The sequence below is a fragment of the Sapajus apella genome, unplaced genomic scaffold (genome assembly GCF_009761245.1).
Source record: "Sapajus apella isolate SASKATOON/1434 unplaced genomic scaffold, GSC_monkey_1.0 scaffold14, whole genome shotgun sequence".
Lineage (NCBI taxonomy): Eukaryota > Metazoa > Chordata > Mammalia > Primates > Cebidae > Sapajus > Sapajus apella.
Window position 1 is genome coordinate 27,277,827 of NW_022436954.1, and position 16,594 is coordinate 27,294,420.

At 44.2% G+C, this 16,594-nt stretch overlaps 1 protein-coding gene across 2 annotated transcripts in view; it reads left to right on the top strand.

Moving 5' to 3' along the window:
- The first annotated feature begins 8,375 nt into the window (after nt 1–8,375).
- Nucleotides 8,376–16,594, top strand: part of SLC1A2 (solute carrier family 1 member 2) — a 164,617-nt gene continuing 156,398 nt past the window's right edge. The window contains exon 1 of one of the 2 annotated variants that reach the window (XM_032283564.1): nt 8,376–8,461. In XM_032283564.1, the coding sequence (XP_032139455.1) occupies nt 8,457–8,461 (5 nt within the window). In that variant the 5' untranslated portion in view covers nt 8,376–8,456. Of the gene's footprint in view, nt 8,462–8,843; nt 9,450–16,594 lie in introns of those variants that run through there. The other variant, XM_032283562.1, reaches the window with a different exon arrangement.

Genomic DNA, 16,594 nt, shown 5'->3' on the forward strand with positions numbered 1-16,594 from the left:
AAAGGTGGACAAAATAGGCTGGCACTTGCTGTCAGTCATGTCACCCCAGAAGAACATGCAAAATTAGAAACCATGGTAAGAACTAGGAAGGAAAATACAGCATGCTGTGAGAATCTATAGCAGGGGGAACGGATTTAATCTGCAGGGGATAGGATAAATGGTTTGCGTCCCTGGAAAGGTGAATGATGGCTGTGTCGAGAAGGAGGTAACTACCAGAACGAGGTTAGGGAGTGAGGAAGAGCATTCCCGATAGAGGGGAGAGCAAGTGCAAATACCTTGAGGAGGAGGGCTCCTGGTATATTTCAGGAACTTCTAGAAAAGCAGGAAGGCTGCAGGGGAAAGTGTGAAGAGGGGAACAGTGTGATGTGAGGTTGGACATGGAGTCACACCATGCAAGGCCACTTGAGAAGCTGGGGGAACTGGATGAGAGGACACTGCCAGGGCCACACGGTATATATTAGACCACATGAATTCCTAGGATGTGCCCTGGGAATTATTAGTGGAGTCATCAAGCCATCGGTAGAACCCAAGGCTTTGAATGTGTGGGTTTTTTTGTTTTTTTTTTTTCAGAGACAAAGTCTCACTCTGTCACCCAGACTGGTGTGCAGTGGTGTGATCTTGGCTGACTGCAACCTCCACCTCCCAGGTTAATGTAATTCTCCTGCCTCGGCCTCCTAAGTAGCTGGGACTACAGGCACACACCGCCACACTCAGCTTTTTATTTATTTTTATTTTTTTATTTTAGTAGAGACAGGGTTTCACTGTGTTGGCCAAGCTGGTGTCGAACCCCTGAGCTCAAGAAGAACGCTGACAGCCAATGGAAGAGCCAAAGAAGTAAGAAGTAAGACACATACCTTTACTCCTGCCTTATTTTTTCTTCTTCTTTAGTGTCCTGTGAAAATTTTGAGTGAAATACTTTGGATCCCTAGGGCTTGGGGAAGTTTATCATTTCGGGGCTGTTGGAAAGATAGGCTGTTGGAAAGAGCATTTTGGAGTGGCTTGGTAGCAAGTTGTGGTCTCTCCTTGCTTTTCTTGGCAGCAGGACTTGCTTTCCCTGGCAGAGCTCTGCCCGGATGTGCTGTTGAGGCCCAGCATTTTAAGAAGACTGTCTCAATGGCTGAGTTTTTTAGGGCTCACTTCACGTTTGTATTCCAATTCACTGAGTGTTTATCCAGAGGCTTGGACTACGTTTGATGGAGAGCTTTGTCAACAAAGAAAAAAAAGTCAGTAGATAAAATTAGGGAATAGCTTTCTCAGGTGAGGAATACATTCAACTCTGAATTTTTAGAGGAAAACAAACCACTGTTATGTTCCTGAACTCATGGTTTCTAGGAAAAAGTAATTCCGCACAAAAGAAAAGGAAAGATCTTTCTTAGTGCTTAAATATGTGCAATTCAGGAAAAGTTGTTTATTTTCCATTGAAAGGGGAACAGGGTGTTACAAATGAAGCAGTATCCAGGTGCTAATAAAATGAAACCTCAGAGTGAACTGGGATAACTTCCAATTCACTGCAGTTATGCAAAGGCATAATTTAGTCGTTTAGTCGTTGATTTAAAAGAAAAAGACTCTGAATCTGTAATCTCAATTTAAAACTAAATTACGTGGTTGCTATCTCTCTCTTTCTTTATTAAGGAAAATCACTTTATAAGAAAAATATTTTTGGGAAGTGATACACAGCCTCTTTCAGAATGACCATGGAATTTCATAAGGAAGCGAACAGAGAAAATAGAACAAGAATCGCATTGCTGGATTTTCTGAGGTCATCAGATTCTGGCTTGGGTCCTTGATTCAGTCCTTTATCCAAATCACTTAGCATTTAATCACAGTGAGCTGCTGTTCAGCAAAGAAATCCCCCCGAAGATAAAAAAAGAAAAAAAAATCTCTCCTTTCTTTTGTTCCTCACGAGGCTGTCACTGCTGAATATTGTGATGTCCCAGCAGAACAAAGGGAAGGGGGAAGATGGAGGCATTACTAGCAATCATTGCAAGGTTAGGAGAAACTGGGGGTAGAAATTAAAACAGCAGCAATCACTCCCAAAGAGTGTTTCCACCTTATACAGAATAAGCAGCTAAAAAAAGAGACAGTTGTTCTAATTCAAAATGTTATGGTTTTTATGGTGGGCATACAGAATTTGCACTACCCCTGACACTTAGCCTCAAGTCATCTCATAGTAGAAATGCTGACGGAGGGAATGATATACTGAGAATTCACAATTCATCTTTTTCCATTGTCTCCTTTCTTCATCTATACTAAACAAACGGGATGAATTTACACTCTTTCCAGTAGAATTCATCAGGCAGTAAGCGTAGCTATCCACTGTGTCAGCCTTCCCAAGCTCTCTACTTAATGAGACAATTTCTGCCTGTAGGATGGATTATATTTAGACCAAGCTCTCAGTCTGAATTGAGATTTCTATGAAGTAATATCTCTTTTCTCATCAGCTAAGAGAGTGAGGTAAAAATAGAACTCCCTGACTTCTCTTTTGCTAATGTGTGTTAACAAGAAAAGTGAATGAACTCAGTTTGTATCTTACAGCTCCAAACACCCGTAAGACAGATTATTCCCTTGAGCCTCTATTCAGTGACCACCACCAGACTGACAGGGCTACAGGCTGGCTCATCTGTAGCGGTACTGTGCTGTTGAAACCAAAGCATTTGGGCGATGAGAGTGCCAGCAGCCAGGAAGCTGACATCATAAAGATGATAACAGCTCAGTGTGCCAGGAACTGTGCTAAGTGCATTATATGACACAGCCTCATTCATGTCTCATATGAGCCCAGTGGATGGGGTTACTAGGATACCCACTGGCGCTCAGAGGGTTAAGTAACTTACTCAAGGTCACTCAAAATGGAAAGAAAGAATGATGAACTCAATTTGAATCTCACTGCTCCAAACATGGTCAAGATGGATGGTTACCAGGTTGGTCTAATTCTGAAGACTGTTATAACTTCTGTGGCCACATTAACATTCTAAGTTCAATGTCCTGGTGCTGCCACTGTGAACATTCTCCCCCTGCTACTAACTGCTCCAAACCTACTTCTCTTTCTGAAACCTTTTCATTTTCAATTTAGTTTCAGGATTCTTCAGTTTCTCTCTTGCATGCTCTTGGCTTCAGGGCCAACATCATCAGAGAATAGTATCTTTCCTCTGAAATTGGAACACTGTATAATAATTTTCCTTCATCCTAAAATAACTCATATTTTTGAAAACTAGCAAACTCAGTTGTCTTATGAAGGAGCCTTTAATATGTCTTCTGTTCTACTTAATTAAAAAAAATTAAGGTGTCTAGTCTTGTAGTTAATGATAGGGTCAAAGTGTTAAAGACGGATCTAGACACAGCTTATAATTCCTTGGTCATTTAGGCAGGTAGAGGACAGACATTGTATTCACACAGTGTATTCACACTACATGCCAGGACCTGTGATATCTGCTTTACATATATAATTTTTGAAGCTACAATAATTATTTCCATTTTACAGAGGGGGGAGTTTAAGCTCAAAGAGATTAGGTGACCTACCCAATGTCACGAGTGGAGAAACTGGGATTTGAACACAGGCCAGTTCAACTCCAAAGCCTAGATTCACTTTACCAAGAACCTGTGTGAAAAGTCTCAAAGGACAAATCTGTTACCAGAGTGGCTCTGACTTTGCAAAGAACCACAAGTATGAATGACCCCCTCAACGAGCTGATGGTGGATAGTTTTCTCATTACCAAGTTTTGGAGAGCATCAATCATCTCAAAAAGCAAAGCAGATAAAACAGTAATTGCACTTGAGGGGAAGAGTCAAATTCATATTTCTCAGACATTACTAAATGACAGTGACTTTTGAGCGGATAACCCTTGGGTCACTTGGCTATTATTTATCTCTCCAGGTCACTTTCTTCTGATAAACTTTGAACATTGAAACATTTCTCCTTTGTTGTCATCATGAGGGGGAATGGTTTTATTCAGCAGACTTTCATGGGAAAGCAATTTTGTTTTCCCCTTTTCTTTCCTATATTAGGAGATCCCTCCCATCCAGCCTCCCTTACGTGGCGCTGCAATGGCCAATCTGAAGCATTCTGAAGAACAGCCAAGACAGGGATGAATTCTTTAGAAGACCGCAATAGAAGGGAGCATCTTTGCCCCTTCTTTGGTCCAATTAAACTCCTACAATAATTGCAGAAGAATGTTGAGAAATGTAGCATTTAGGACAGAAAATTTGAGGCCATATTGTGACTTCTTCCACGGTATAAATATACCTTCTTTTGATCTCTAGTAAATGATCTGACACAGTCTGTTTCTCTGCTAGAACACCCCATAATAGAGAGGTCCCACGTGTTATGGGGGCTACCTGTTCCAATAATGATAATATCCTCCTTCTAAGTTGCATAGCAGGGAGGCTAAAAGCAAGATTTTGCCAGAAGACTGCCTACACTCAAACCTGGCTTCATCCATTGGCCCCGTAGAGTCATTCTTCACCCTCCTCCATCCTCTCTTTCTCCGGGAGGTTGAACTGAAAGGACTGCATGTAAATTGTTTCAGCAGACTCTCCTGAAGCTTCCACTCAGCTTTGGCCAGTATAGGGCCCTGGAGGGGAAAGAAGGACTGGAGGTAAGTGGGGATTGGGGTGTTTATTTCCAGGTTCCCTTCCAACAGGTAGCTAAGGCCACAAAGGTCTCAGCTCCTGTCAAGGGGTTTTCTGGATAGAGAACTCTCCTCTGGGTCCTGGTACCCTCCTTTTGGCTTAGGATGGGCAATTGTTCCTACTGTTAGTAGCCCAGGGAGTCTGCCCTGTTCCTTAGAGTTTCCCAACTCCCACCCACACCCTCCTAAATGACTCCTTTATTAAACTGACCACAATTTACATAATTTAAATACGCCATCTTTTTAAACTAAAAAGTACAGCAAATGCAACCACCTAAAAAACAAATACAACCACTGACTGTCTAACCTTGGGCAAATTCCTTAATTCCTCTTGGCCTCAATTTTCTCCTCTGTAAAATGGTGGTTTAATAATATTTTCTGCAGAAGATCAGCTTAAGAATGAAACAAGGTACAATATATAAGGTGCAATACATTATGCACATAGGAATTACTAAGGAAATGCTAAGATCATACGACTACCACAAAGTTCTAGCTCACACACTACCTTAACTATAGTAACTCACTTCTGGGAATTTGGGTTAGGTTTTCAGTCAAAAGTCAATAAAGCAAGAAAGAAAAAACTGCTATGATCAAAATTCATTTTTAAAATCCCTTACGTCACCTTTCAGAGTATGATACGGTTGATTTTCTCATATTCAGTCCTGCAGAGTAGTCTTTGTTGACACTGAAGTTTGAGAACCCATAAACTAGACTTAAGAAAGGTAAATCTATATGCAAATGTCAGTCTTCTGCTTTTGCCATGACTATGGGGTCCCTAAAGGAGACTGAGAGATGCCAGCAGATTCCAAAGTGTTCCTGCAGCTTGTGGGGTTGGCCTTGTTCTGTTCTTCTTCCAAGGTTCTGTTAACTTACTGCCAGCCAGGAGACTTGTAGTTTGCTCTAAAGATTAACAGGAAACCTTGGGGATCACACGGTAGGTGGGGATGCTAGGTTCTCAAGGCAGCTCAGCTGTAAATTCACCCAGCTCAGCTGGGTGAATGCGGCTGTTCCCACGTGTCTAGGATGGTTCTCTAATGAGCTGAAAAAGATGTAAGCATTTCTCACACATCCCATTTAATCCTCATGACAACCCTGATGGTGGCCATTATTACCTTCTCCAGTTTGGGGATGAGGAAGCTAAGATCTTGTGCCCAGAATAAGGTAACTCAGAATCTAATACTTGGCAGGGATAGTATTTAACACAGGACTGTCTGATCCATAGCTGAGTTTTTATTCGGCACCATCGCATGCTGTACAGTGGCTTACCATCAATGCTCTGTGTATGCACAATATAAGTAGAAAACTCTGTGTTTTTACAGCTGCTGACATTGGTTGTCTAGAATAACATACGAGTGTTCGTTTGCCTGGAAAGATTTTCATTCCCTGTATGTAAAGGCAAGAGGATCAGCTCTGCATCATATCTTCCCTAGCAGTTTCTTTCCAAAGGCTAAATGTGCCATGCTCCAACTGCTACTTGGGGCCCTATTTCTAGACTCCTCTCTATGTTGTTGAACTACTTCTAGTCCAGTGCTTCCCAAATCTGCCGGTATAGTGGACCCAATCACCTGGGGAAGTCCTTAAAAAATACCCAAGTCAGTCCCCCAACCCCACAAGATGGATGGACCAGAAATCTCTGAAAGGTGGTTTGAGTATTGTTATTTTCCAAAAGGCTCTCTCAGAACGTTTTAATGGGAAGCCAGTGTTGAAAATAACGGCTCCAGTTTGTTAAAAAATAATTGGTGTGAATATTGGCAAAAGCCCTCTGGCATGAAGAAAGAGAACCAGTTTCTTCTAGCTAATGTTTGTTAGCCAGAATTATCTGTGGCATAGTCCATGTGACTTAACAGACCTGGTCTTCCAGGGCAGCCGAGTGCAAATATTTCTCAAGCATAGAACGGGATGTCAGGGCTTACAGAGAAAATGGCAAACAGGAATGATGACTCCCATCTAATCTGGCCATGCTGGATGATTCAGCTGGATTCTCTCATGTCCTGAGCATTGAAAACACAATGAAGAGGTTTTAAATTGGATGTTTAAAGAAGTGAAAACAACTGTATCCCTTTTTCTGTTTGCTTTTACCTTGTGTTTATGTTCCACCAGGTGCCTTGCTCTTGGCAGTGAGTGTGAATGAATGGCGTGGCACAGCCCCCAAAGCCTGTGTGCAGGGATGAAGGGATTGTGATGGAGTAGTTCATTCATGCTCATGTTAAAGGGGCTGCTAACAGCAGAGTGGTGCCACTAGGATTATTAATATCTAGATCTGGAAGAGATTCTGATGGCCTCTTTTCCAGTTGCCACCTCAGCAGAAAGGGAAATAAAATCCCTAAACTGTAAAGTTAGAATACGAGACTGTAAAGTTTGTATATGTGACAACTTCAGATTTAAAGTCACACACTCTTGACAGGGCTTAAGGGGAGAGGCTGTCAAGCATTATACCAAAGTGAAAGAAGGTTGCCTTTCATCTACAAATTATTTTTTAAAACAATTTACCAGGTTAAACAATAATTTTTTTTTTGGAAGAGAAGAGTGCCCAAAGTCAAATGCCCTAAGATGAAGAGATGCTTATGAGATTTTTTTTTGTTTAAATAAAGAAAATGCAAAATTAGAATGGTTCTAAAGGAATCAGGAACCACTAGAATCCTGTCTAGTGGTGCAGACAGGATTGAAAGAGAAGGGGGAAGAGGAGAGATGGAGAAAGGCATGGATGGAGGAAGACGTTTGGATTTAGATTTTGGAAAGGAAAGTAAAGGAAGGAGGTGAGCAGAGATTTATTTTTTTAATTCTATTATGTGTTTTTCCCTCTTTTGCTTGTTATTTTTCTCATCTGTCTATTCATACTTGGATATTTTGCCCAATGAACTATCTTCTAAGGACCCTTAGAATGCACTGAACATTTTTGGAGGGTTTTCTGGGTGCCAAACGTCAGTGGAGCTTTGCCTATCTTCTCCATTTCATTCAGTTCTTTTAGCACAGAGAAGTGGGAGACTTTTAGTCCCATTTTACAGATGGGATGAAGAGAGATATGGAGGAATTTGCCCCAGGTTTCTCCGCTATAAGGTGGTGAAGAACTCAAGCCTTAGGCTATCAGCACCTGGCATTTTAACTATCAATGGGTCCTGCTGGGACTGCCGCTCCTCTGGCACGGTCCCCGGGGACCTGCTCTGAAAGTTTGCACGAGGCCAGCTGCGTTCCATCGTCTAACAAGGTCCAGCACAGCGCAAATCCGAAGAGCGCCTACCCCGGGGAAAAAAGAGAGTCTGTTTAATTCTCACTGCGGCCCTCCAAGTGAGCTCTTTTGGGTCCCATTGTCTAGATGAGGAAAGTGAGGCTTTGCCTGCTCTGCTGTCACAGGGTCGGCAGGTAGTGGGGCCCTAGGTTCCTGCTGTGCTCCAGAAATAAGGCTGCACGGGTCTCGTCATTTTTGTGCAAAGCCGTCCAGGAGGCTCGAACTCTCCCTAGCACAAGCCCATCTGTCTCCGCGGGCCGCCCCCGAGACTCGAAAGCAAGCGGCGAGCAGCGCCGAGTGGGTGAAGCGTCCCCCGCCACTCACCTCCGCCAACTCTGCAGCTTCTTAGCCCGCACCCCCGCAAGGCCGACCTCTCTCGGCCTAAAAAAAAAAAAAAAAAAAAAAAAAAACCCGGTCCCCCTCTGCACCCCGCCCGCCGCCCCCAGGGAGCTGCATTAATATTAATCTCGCTGAATAATTGAAGGCCGGAGATTTATTCGGGCTTCAGCAGGGGAGGGCGCGCAGCTGGGCCGCGTTTAGGCTACACCACCAGCGTGTTTCGGCCGCTCGATTCAGCGGGGCCTGGGACCCCCAGTCGTGGGAGGATGGGGTGGGTGTGCCTGCCTGTGAGCTTGGGGGTGAGTGGGAGTTGAAGCGGGTGCTCCGGGGAGTGAGGAGGGAGCGCCAGGGGCTGCTCCAGGGAGGCGGAGACGGAGGGGCGTCCCGGGTCTCTGCGCCGTCGCCTGCGCTTCACCCCGCACGGGGTGACCCGGGGCCACGCGGGCTTCAGGGGAAACAATAGCGACTCCTTAGATCCTGGGCTCTTGCCACCGGCTGCCCAAGCTTTCCCGGACGAGCGGCGGGGCCTCTTTTCTTATTTGGCTAATTTATGGCGAGAGGCTGGGGGGAGGGATGGCAGAGGAGGGACCCCGTCTGGAGATGGGGGCGGGGGGCGGCGGTTAAAGGAGTTGCCCGAGGCGGCGGCGCGGGTGATGTCAGCTCTCGACGAAAATAGAGAGGGATCGCCTGCAAATCCCCAGCTCCGGCGGGGCTAAACCTTGCAATCCCTCCCCGGCCGGCGCCGAGCCAGGGCGCAGCAGCCTCCACCGCCTCCCCCGGCGCGCACACACACCCGCACACGCGCACGCACGCTCACCGGCCTCTGCCACCACTCTCTGCTCCCGCCACTCGCCGCGCCCGCGAGCCCCGCAGCAAAGCACAGGTGGCAGCGGCTCAGGGGCGCCTCGCCGGTGTGCGCCCTCCTGCAGCCCTGGGCGCTTCGCTCTTTCGGGAAAGCCGCCCTCGGAGCCCCCAGAGCTCCCCGCCAAGTGCCATCCCCGCGGGCAGAGGGGAGCGCGGGTCGCGGGCGGTGGAGAGCCGGGACGCGGATTAGCGCCCGCAGGAGCGTCCTGCGCCAGTTAAGGCGCTGAAGGGCTTACCCCGGAGGCGGGTGGAAGGGCGGGCAGAGGCGCCCCTTAATTATCGCTCCTGGCCGCAATTTCGCGCTCACCCCGGCGCCCGCTCTCTCCCTCGCCCTCAGCTGCCGGATAGTGCTGAAGAGGAGGGGGCGTTCCCCAGACCATGGCATCCACGGAAGGGTGAGGGGGTTTTTCTCTGTACCCGCGGGAAAGCGGGGCGGCGCGCGGGGTGGTGGCGCTCCTATCCGGGATGGGGACAGAGAGGCGTCGGCGGCGGGCCTCGGAGGTGGTGGCGGAGCAGTGGCTTCGGTGGGGGTGCGACGGTGAGGAGGGTATTGATTTTCTTTCTTAGAGACTGCTGCTTAATCCTTTGAAAATGCGAGAGGCGGAGGGTTGTTGTATTTCGATTAAAAGGGTAAGGTGCGCTGGGGCGTGAGAGTGTGAGGAAGAAATCCTCTTGAGGTTACTTTTGAGATTTCAAAACAATAAGGGATTGGGCCCAGTGTGAGCAGACACCGGGGTAGCAGCGCCTCCAGCGCGGCGCCCTAGACCCAACGCCAACTGACTGGTGGGGCCGGCTGGGAATGAATGAGCCAGGACCGGGCCCTGGGGCGGGGCGAGGATCAGCGCGCGCGGCCTTGAACTCCAGGTTTACAGAGTCGTCCTGGAGATGCTGGGCCCGCTCGGATCGCGCTCCTTGTCCCTGGAAGGCGGAATCTCCCTGGCTAGCTCAAGGGAAGGGTGGAAGAGATTTGGGTGCTTCCCAGGAGGAGGCGGGAAAACGTGGTTTGGGACAAGGGCAGGAGTCGCCAGACTCCAGCGGGCAGGAATAGCATTGGCTTCCCTATTCAGCCCGAGGGCCTGGAGTCCTGTCCTGCCTCTGGAGACCGATGTTGGCATGGGGAAAGCTCCCTCGCAGTGACAACTAAGGATTACTGTCTTGAGCAAGAGACAGAGGGGGCTGCAGGGGGCAAAATGATTCTTTGAATACTCACACATCAAAGGAAAGGTCCATGAACACAGTCCTTGGACCAGTATCTCCCAGAAAACTTTTTGAGTTTGGTAGAACCTAAGTGGCCATGAAAAGACTGGATAGCTCAGCCCTTTGGCTAATTCTCAAAATTGCAGTTGGTCACTTGCAAGAGATCACAGGATCCATGTTATGTGAAAAGCAAATATCAAGGGCTTCTCTGGGCTTGTTGGCATTTTCCAGTTTCTCCTAAGAAATTTCACCAACTCTGCAGGCTTGTTTCAGGGGAATGGATCTCTAAGCAGGCATGAAGAGCTGGTATCCAAAGCCAGATCGCTAGACTGCAACCTCCAATAGAAGGAAAATATTTCTAAAACTGTCTCTGTGTGTCCAGGAGAAGGAGCTCATTCCTTTTCTGTCCCCCAGAGTCCTTCCAAACATCTGGCATCTTGTCACTGCATAAAATTTCTTCTCTCTCTTTGCCCTCACCGTTTTGCAATGTGGCTTTTTGATTATTATTTCTCCAAAAAGATGTTTCAGGAAGACACCTGTGTACAAGGACGGTGGTACCTTGTGCTAAAACAGATCTCTAGAAATAGATAGGATGAGCCCATATGGATCAAGATCAGTACCTTCCCATGTTTAATTAAAAAGGCTTCTATATTAGAAAAGATATGAAAGCATTTCTGGTTGCCTTCAGGGACCTTCTAGACTTATCCTTGCTTGTAAAGGCAAGGGTGGAAAACATCTGTGGAAAAGACGATGATGTTAGTTTTTCAAATCCTGCATCCGACTCACTCCCTATTTTGATGGCCAGATAGAGTAGGAGAGGTTAAGACAACCCCAAACTGAGTATGTTTAGTTCACTTTTGTTCTAAATGAAAGCTGCCAAATGATTTGACATTAAATATAGAGCCAAAGTGATTTTCAGCATTTTAGAAAGATTCCCATCCAATTAATCCCATCTTTTGTACTGTGTATGGTTAAGAAAAGATTCCTCAAAGGAACCTGTATTTAAGAGAAGAAAGAATTGAAAAAAGGTGAACAGCTGGGAAACAAATATAGGAAGATCTATGATCCATTATTGTTTGACAGCAGTAATTGATGAGCAGGTGACGTTCTCAGAAGCCCTGGTCTTTCCTTTCTTCTTCTCTTCTTTTCTTCCAGGAGCATTTACTGAGCACTTGTTGGGTGGAACTCACATGTGAGGAACTCTGAGTTGGGGGGATACAGAAACATAAACAGTCTGGGATCTGCCTTTTAGAAGTCTAGCTTCTAAAGGATTTGTATTAGTAAATTGTTTATGTGGATTCGTGAGATCTCTTGCCTCTTCTAACAACTTTGGTTAATGTGACGTGTAAAGGAAAATTTACTAAGACTCTTCAGGCTGTCTCCTTTGTTGTTAGCTTTTGCCCTTTAGCAGTATTGAAATTGTTTCCTTGAAACATACATTACTTAGAAGGAAGCAAAAATAGCAATATAGTTATATGCTTTCAATTTATGTGTTTTCAGTTCAACTCTGTTTGATCCAGAGTGTTTGGGAGATAGGATAATATGGGAAACTGACCATTCTGGTTCACATTTATTTGGTGATGTCATTAGCAGCAGCAGAACATGTTAATTACCAATATCTAAAGAATTATTAGAGGCAATAGTGACATCTTATCTTTGTTTAACACTCCACTTTCAAAGCTCATTTGTGTACCTTATCACATTTAATTCTTCCAATAACTCTGTGAAGTAGGCAGTCCAATAAGAATAGACTTTAAGGATAAAATTATATATAGAGAATATCATACCATCTTTCCAGAAAGATTTCAGGACTTTCAGGATGTGTGCTGGGCATGGCTGACGCAGATTACCGCTTTTTCTCAAACTTTCAGCATACCTATCCTGCAAACTGCCTTTTAGGATATTCTTTTTGTAATCTGTGCACTTGGTCTTTGCTTGTGCAGAGGATAGGAAAGCACATTCTGGTTATTTGAGAGCTTTGATTATTTGGAATTGAGATTATTAGCATCTAGTTTCTATAATAATCAGTAGTGAACTCTTCAGTAGTTCCCAGGCCCTGAAAGGTATTTTCCTGCAAAGCAAGGTCTAATTTGATAGTTGAGCATTTTTTTTTCTGAGTCCCCTGTCACGGCTAGAATTACAGAGATGGATTTTAGGGCCCTGACCCAAATTGGAAAGAGATTATAAGTAGTTGGTGGCAGACAGGCTAGTAATGTCCATTACTGACTGGGTCACAGTGGAGTGCCCAGATGCTGAAGAGGCATGCATTTTAGAGGTATTGTCTTGGAGGTTGGGGGTGGCTAGGTCACTCTGTATGTCAGAGACCCAAGGCAATCTGTCCTTTGATCAGCTCCCAGGAGCCAAGGGGTCAGGGCGAAAGCCAGCCATGAGGGCCTGCGCTTCAGTTTGACTTAAAGAGCAAGGGAAACAGAAAACTGCTGACAATGGGAAAACCCTGGTAAGGCTAACTCCTTGAATGTATTATTTCAAGCAAATAAAAGCAAGCCATAACCATTGCCTTCTTCCTTCTCCCCTTGGGAATGAATTTGAGGTCAGCTGGAGGAAGAGCCCACAGAGGGAACTTATTGGAAATTGACTGGAGGATATGGGGCTTGTGGTCTAGAGGGGTTTGCAGGTTGTATGCCTCAGGCTTGGCTGGAATTTTCATTTCTCATTTTCTCATTTTCAATAACATAGAAATCAGCCTCCTTGGGTAAAACAGATATTAGTAGAGCTATGAGAAAACCATTTCATGTTTACTAAGACAGTCTCTTGTGGGTAATTGAAAGCTTAATTCTCAGGAAATAATTTCTAAATCCAGATGAAACATGTTATTAAAAACCAAAAGACAGGTCTGTTCATCAGTATCAATGGCCACTTCTTTTCCTCTTCCATGCAGCAGAATTAGGTGCTGTGTGTCTTCTTTGGCTTTGGCTTTAAGAGATGTGTCAGACAAGGAGAAGTCCTTCAGCGATGATGCTTCAGCTGCAAAAAACAAGCAATATATTTAACAGCCAAGTGTGAGATTTCTGGGTCAGTGTGCCATAAATCCTACAGTTCCAGAATTGCAAAGCTTTTTCATAATTTGAAGCTCAACACAGAATGATTTCAATGTAAATCCTCCCCTCCCTGCCCTCCTCTGTGGCTGTGTCACACAATGCCCTGATTTCTGGCTTCCCCCCTTTTAAAGGCAAACTAAGTAGTTTCTCATACTAAATTTTTCCACCATTGTACTGGCTTGCCTCTTGGAATGAACTGAATCTAGTCTTCATTTCAATCACTTACTATGATTATTTTAATCTAATATAACACTGATAGTACTAAATCTTCTAGCAATAGTAAGCAGAGGCATCATTCTCAAAATAAAATGTTAGCTTTGTTTGCATTTGAAAAACTTGTCCTTGCAGTCTGAAAAAACATCTGACAAACACCAGACATTGCCTTGCTTGCAGCTTTTGATTTCATGCCCTTAACAGCTTGTTGGGGGGCAGGCAGTATGCTTCATAGAAAGGGTTTTAGAATCCAGATTATGGCAAATCTCTTTATTTACCAGGATCGTGAGCTTGCTCTCCCTTCCCTCTGCCCGCCCCTCACCCCGCAACTCTCTAAGGGCCAACTCCTTGCAATGAATTAATTAAAGGAATGTTTAAAAATATCCCATTGCTCTATCTCCACGTGCTCCATCATTGATTGGAGGCAGATGGGCTGCATATTTGTCGGTAGAATAGAAAAGGACTAGCATCTCGTTATAAATCTGTCTGGTTGGTTTTAAATGATGTCGGAAAAGACAATGGGCCTGCAGTATTAAAGGAGAATGCAAGGAACAGCTTTAAAATTTTAAAGAGCAGACCTCACTTTCTTAGTGCTTTGGTTTTTCTTTAAAAAAAATGTTGTTTCTCAATGATGTTGATATTTATTTTTCATTCATTTATTTAATGTCTCACTTAGACAAGCAGATATGACTGTTGTTTGCTGAACTGCCGTCTGGTGTATTTGGCAATGTCATCAGTTGCTTTAGAGTGTGGACTCATTGAGCAAGGACTGTCCTTTGAAAATGGAATGAAGGGAATGAACTTGATTTGGCGGCTGGACTTGATCTGTGTCAATCCTTGTCTCTAGGATAGATGCCGGCAATGTTAAAGACCTTGAATAAAGTGTTTGGGGTCAAGAAGGGAGACGCTGCCCGCATGCCCCCATCTATATTAGAGGCTTCATTTAAATCACTGAGAGTATTTTCTTCTCTTACGTTTGGTCAGAGGGGCCATCTGTCACTTGCTGTTTGTAATCTGGCACAGGACTTTCTGTCATGTGGTTCTGCCATCCCAAGTTCCCAGCCATTGTGCTGTCAGCCTCACAGAGCTGGTGATGAAATTGGAAGTGAGTCTGAGACCTGTCTGCCTCCAGCTTTGCCTTTTTCCCAGCATTGGACGTGAGGTGCTGGGTGCCTGTGGACTGTATGTGGCCCATGGGTATATTCTTTTAGGCTTACAGAGGATTTTGAATACGTTTTAATTGTTCACCTATACTTAAAAATGTTTTACTTTAAAAAAAAATCCTGATTCTGGCTTCTCTTAGAAATTGGGAGATCTGTTGACAAAGAACCTTCACTTTTATCTTGGTACCATTTATTGAGTGATTATACCCCAGTATGGCTTTAAACAGTTTAATATGTATTAATTTATTTAATCCCCACAACAATATGATGCCGCACGGGTTCTCTTGGCTTCATTTTACAGGTATAGAAACTGAGGCATGGAAAGAATAAATGAATTGCCCAAGATTTTGCAGCCAGTGAGTGGCAAAGCTAAGCCTTCAACCCAGGCATTCTGGCTCTGGGATCCATATCCAGTTACTAGGCCACCCCTTAGTCCAGCAGGGCAGGAGTTAACTGGGGCTGAGAAATGGCGGTCTCTTGAGATAGGGCATATATCTTTCAGATTGGACAGAGTCTGTTCTGGGACTACTTTTCTCATGTTACCTGCCTGACCCTTTACCTCTCCAAGGAAGCTACTGAGAGATTAAAAGCATGGATTCCACCCTCTTGGTATATACCATTGCATGGTGGTTTGGGATTTGAAGAATTATTCAAAATCTCACTTCTATGTAAGGAAAGATCATTCAAGCCACATTTCCCCCTGCCCCCTCCACCACCACATCAAGCACTTCTTGTTTTTTCCTTTAACTTTGCCCTGGGTCGTACTTAATGGAGAGGTCTTTTGTAATTATTGGTTTGGGTGTCAGAAAGCCAATAACATTGTCTGGTCTAGAGGCAGTGCTTTGAAAGAGCTCATGGCATGACCACATGGGTCCCATCCTTTGGGATATTGAGTCTCGGGTATGTGCTTTGTAGTGGCAAATGTAGCTGAGCATATAGCAGCCCCTAGAATTTATTTTTTCTTCTGCAGTCTTCAGGTGTGGCTGTTTAGGGTTGTGACTTATGCTATTTCCTGAAACAGCTACTGGTCTTGCCCCTCTTGGAGTGGGACTGATGTTTATTTCACAGCAGATGCAAACGGTGATGAGCTAAGGATGCCTTTTGAATTGAGGAAGAAATCTTCCCGAAGCTGTATTTCTGAATGTTTTAAAGAGTGGGACAGTTTGCTCATCACCCAACAGATGGCAGTAAATGTCAGCACTTTGTCCACACTGGTGGTCTGACTCCCTTTGGAAGCCCTTCAATCCTTAAGGAATCCCAAGTCCCATGGCATTTCGTTCTCTTTTGATTATAAAAACTTTCTCCACCAAGTATAGAATTTGGTAAAAGTGAGGCAATTGCCATATATCTACAGTGTTTAATATCATCATAAACAAATATAAATAGGATCAGCCAAGCTTATGTGGCTATATATACGTGACTTTATTACATCCTTGACAAACTCCTAGGGAATATTATGTTCATTTTACAGATGGAAAATCTGAAACTTAGAGAAGTTATGATTTTATGTGCCTACTGGGTTTTTGGTCATCTAATTGTACTGTGTTTCATATTATCCATATTTTGTAATTAATCCACATTTTCTTAAAATTTCATGAATTCTTCCTTTACTTTTTATTCTTGCTTTTTTGTTTGCTGATTGCTCCAGTCGGTGTCTTCAATAATTTCATTCAAAGAAAGCAAGACAGCCAAGTGTCTCTGAAGAAAAAATAATGTAACAATCTTAAATTCTTAAAGGATCTTAAAGAATTTAAGAGTTAATACCTTAAGAAGGAAAGCAATTATTATAGAACAAAGTTATTCTTTGAGTGGAGATGCGACATTCAAAAGAAAATGACACCATAAAAAAGTAAGAATAGGTTTAGGTAATTGAAAATGGTTGTCGGATCTATTTTTAGATGTCAAACC